Source organism: Ornithorhynchus anatinus, chromosome 2 (assembly GCF_004115215.2).
Source record: "Ornithorhynchus anatinus isolate Pmale09 chromosome 2, mOrnAna1.pri.v4, whole genome shotgun sequence".
Classification (NCBI taxonomy): Eukaryota; Metazoa; Chordata; class Mammalia; order Monotremata; family Ornithorhynchidae; genus Ornithorhynchus; species Ornithorhynchus anatinus.
In genome coordinates this window covers 136,198,059-136,200,891 of record NC_041729.1, presented here as the reverse complement: position 1 = coordinate 136,200,891, position 2,833 = coordinate 136,198,059, and the positions used below count along the sequence as shown (strand labels likewise).

The 2,833-nt window shown below is 77.6% G+C and overlaps 1 protein-coding gene across 1 annotated transcript; it reads right to left on the bottom strand.

The window, feature by feature from the left end:
- Positions 1-257: 257 nt before the first annotated feature.
- SOWAHC (sosondowah ankyrin repeat domain family member C) lies at positions 258-1,106 on the bottom strand. The gene is made up of 2 exons (XM_029046579.1): positions 1,025-1,106; positions 258-943 (listed from the first exon to the last, which is right to left on the bottom strand). Exons 1-2 carry the CDS (start codon positions 1,104-1,106, stop codon positions 258-260), a joined length of 768 nt encoding a protein of 255 aa, XP_028902412.1.
- Between the last annotated feature and the right edge of the window lie 1,727 nt (positions 1,107-2,833).

Genomic DNA, 2,833 nt, shown 5'->3' with positions numbered 1-2,833 from the left:
GGGAACCACCGCCAACTCCCCGGTTGTTCCCTTTCGACCGCCGCGCCCGGCCTCCGGGGGATCTCCCGAGCGGGGGCATTCGGCTCGGGCCGACCGACCGGGCGAGGGACGGGGGACGGGGGCCGGGGCCGGGCCGTCGGGGCCTCGCCGGACGGGGTGGCCGGACGGCTAGGAGACCCCCCACACCTCCCCTCCCCGCCCGGGCCCGGCGCCCCGACCCCGCTCCGGGCTCGGGATTCGGACGGGGGCCCCGGGTCCTAGCCGGAGACGCCGGCCCCGCCGGTCCCGTCGGCCTCCTCGTCCCCGTCCTCGGGCGGTCGGGGCCCGGGCTCCCCGGGGCGGGCGGGCTGGGCGCGGAAGCGGAGCCTCCCGAGCCTGGGCTTGGACGCCCCGCGGTCGGCGGGCTCCCCGGGCCTGCCGGCGGCCGGCGGGCGCGGCGGCCTGTGGGCCGCGGGGTGCGAGGGCAGCATCCTGGACAGCCTCCAGCGCCGCGGCCCGGCGTCCGGCGCGGCGTCGGCCTCGTCGCCCTCGTCGCCGACCAGGCCCTTGACGCCTTCGGCGGCGGCGCGGTCGAGGTAGTGCGAGGCCTTCCTGCCGCTGTAGTCCCTGATGTCCACGTCGGCGTCGCAGGCCCCGACCAGCAGCTTCACCACCTCCAGGTGGCCGTGCAGGGCGGCCAGGTGCAGGGCGGTGTAGCCGCCGCTGGTCCTGGCGTTGACGTCGACGGCCAGGCCGCGGCGGGCGGCGAAGTGCACGAGGGTGGCCAGCACCTCGTGGCGCCCGTGCTTGGCGGCCCAGTGCAGGCAGGTGAAGCCGGTGACGAAGTCCCTCTTGGCCAGCAGGGCCGGCTCGCAGGCCAGCAGGCCCTCCAGGCCGGCCCACCGCCCGGACGCCGCCGACAGCATCCAGGCGTGCTCCAGCGGGTCCAGGGCGGCCGCCGCCCCCGCCCCCGCCGCCGCCGCCGCCCCCGGGGCCCCGCCGCCCCCGCCCTCCTCCTCCTCGCCGCCGCCCGGCCCGTCCTCGCGGCCCTTCTTCTTGCCCGGACGCTTGCCGCGCTCCCGCCCCGCCGCCGCCGCCGCCGCCTCCTCCTCGCCCGGCTCCGACATCCCCGCCGCCGGGACGCCGCGGCCGCCGCTCCCCGGGGCCGTCGGGCGGCTCCCCCGAGGACACGCCCCCCGCGCCGCCTCCTCCAATCCCCGCGCTCCCTTTCCCCGGGACACGCCCCCCTCCGCCGAAGCCACGCCCCTCGCCTCTCGCCCTCCAATGCCCGCGCCCCCGACGCCCGGGACGCGCCCCCTCGCCGAGGCCCCGCCCCCCGCCCCCTTACTCTCCCCCGGGCCGCGCCCCCGACTCCTCCTCCAATCCCCGCCCCCCCGCCGCCCGGGACACGCCCCCTCCCCGAGGCCCCGCCCCCCTCCTCTCGCCCTCTTCCTCTCCCCCGGGGCACGCCCCGACGACTCCTCCAATCACCGCGCCCCTGTTGACCGGGACACGCCCCCTCCCCGGGCCACGCCCCCCGCCTCTCGCCCTCTTACTCTCCCCCGGGGCACGCCCCCCGGCTCCTCCTCCAATCACCGCGTTCCTGCCGCCCGGGACACGCCCCTCCCCGAGGCCACGCCCCCCGCCCGCTTACTCTCCCCGGGGCACGCCCCCCCCGACTCCTCCAATCACCGCGTTCCTGCCGCCAGGGCCACGCCCCCAGCCCCGAAGCCACGCCCCCCGCCACTCGCCCTCTTACTCTCCCCCGGGCCACGCCCCCGGCTCCTCCTCCAATCACCGCGTTCCTTCCGACCGGGCCACGCCCCTCCCTAGAGGCCACGTCCCCGCTACTCGCCCTCTTACTCTCCCCCGGGCCACGCCCCCGACTCCTCCTCCAATCACCGCGTTCCTTCCGAACGGGCCACGCCCCCTCCCCGAGGACACGCCCCCGCCCCCCCGCCCTCCAATCCCCGCGCGCCTGCCGCCCGGGACACGCCCCCTCCCCGAGGCCAAGCCGCCTCTCGCCCTCTCTACTCTACCCCTCTCGCTGCTCACGCCTCTCGCTGCTCGTCCTCCAATCCCCGCGCTCCTGGTGCCGGGTCCACGCCCCTCCCCCGAAGCCACGCCCCCGCCTCTCGCCCTCTCTGCTCTCCCCCCGGGCCACGCCCCCTCCTCTCGTCCTCCAATCCCCGCGCCCCTGCCGCCCGGGACACGCCCCCTCCCCAGGCCACGCCCCCCGCCTCTCGCCCTCTTACTCTCCTCCCGGGCCACGCCCTCCCGCGGCTCGTCCTCCAATCACCGCGTTCCTTCCGACCGGGACACGCCCCTTCCCCGAAGCCACGCCCCTCCCCTCGCCCTCTCCACTCCCCACTGGTCACGCCCCCTCCTCTCGTCCTTCAATCCCCGCGCTCCTTCCTCACGGGCCACGCCCCTCCTCTAAGACCACGCCTCCCGCTCCTCGCCCCCTCCACGGGCCTCGCCCCTCCCCCGAGGCCACGCCCCGCGCTTCTCTCTCTCCAATCCTCGCTCTCCTTTCGCCCGGGTCACGCCCCCTCCTCAACGGCCACGCCCCCGCACCGCGCCCACCAATCCCTGCGCTCCTTCCGCCCAGGCCACGCCTCCCTCCCCTCGCCCTCCAATCCCTACGCTGCTTCCGACCAGGCCACGCCTCCCTCCCCTCGCCCTCCAATCCCTGCGCTCCTTCCGACCAGGCCACGCCCCCTCTTCGCACCCTCCAATCTCTGTGCTCCTTCCGCCCCTTTCTCCTAGGCCACGCCCCACCTCTCGCCATCCATTCCCTGCGCTCCTTCGTTCCAGGCCCCGCCCCTCTCGTCCGAGGCCACGCCCCCGCCTC

What these genes read in the sequence shown, in the direction of transcription:
- SOWAHC (XM_029046579.1), bottom strand. Translation starts at nt 1,106, where the DNA reads ATGTCGGAGCCGGGCGAGGAGGAGGCGGCGGCGGCGGCGGCGGGGCGG. An exon ending in TCCGGGCAAGAAGAAGGGCC is followed by an intron (nt 944 to 1,024) that starts GCGAGGACGGGC and finishes CGGCGGGGGCGG; the next exon opens with GGGCGGCGGCCGCCCTGGAC.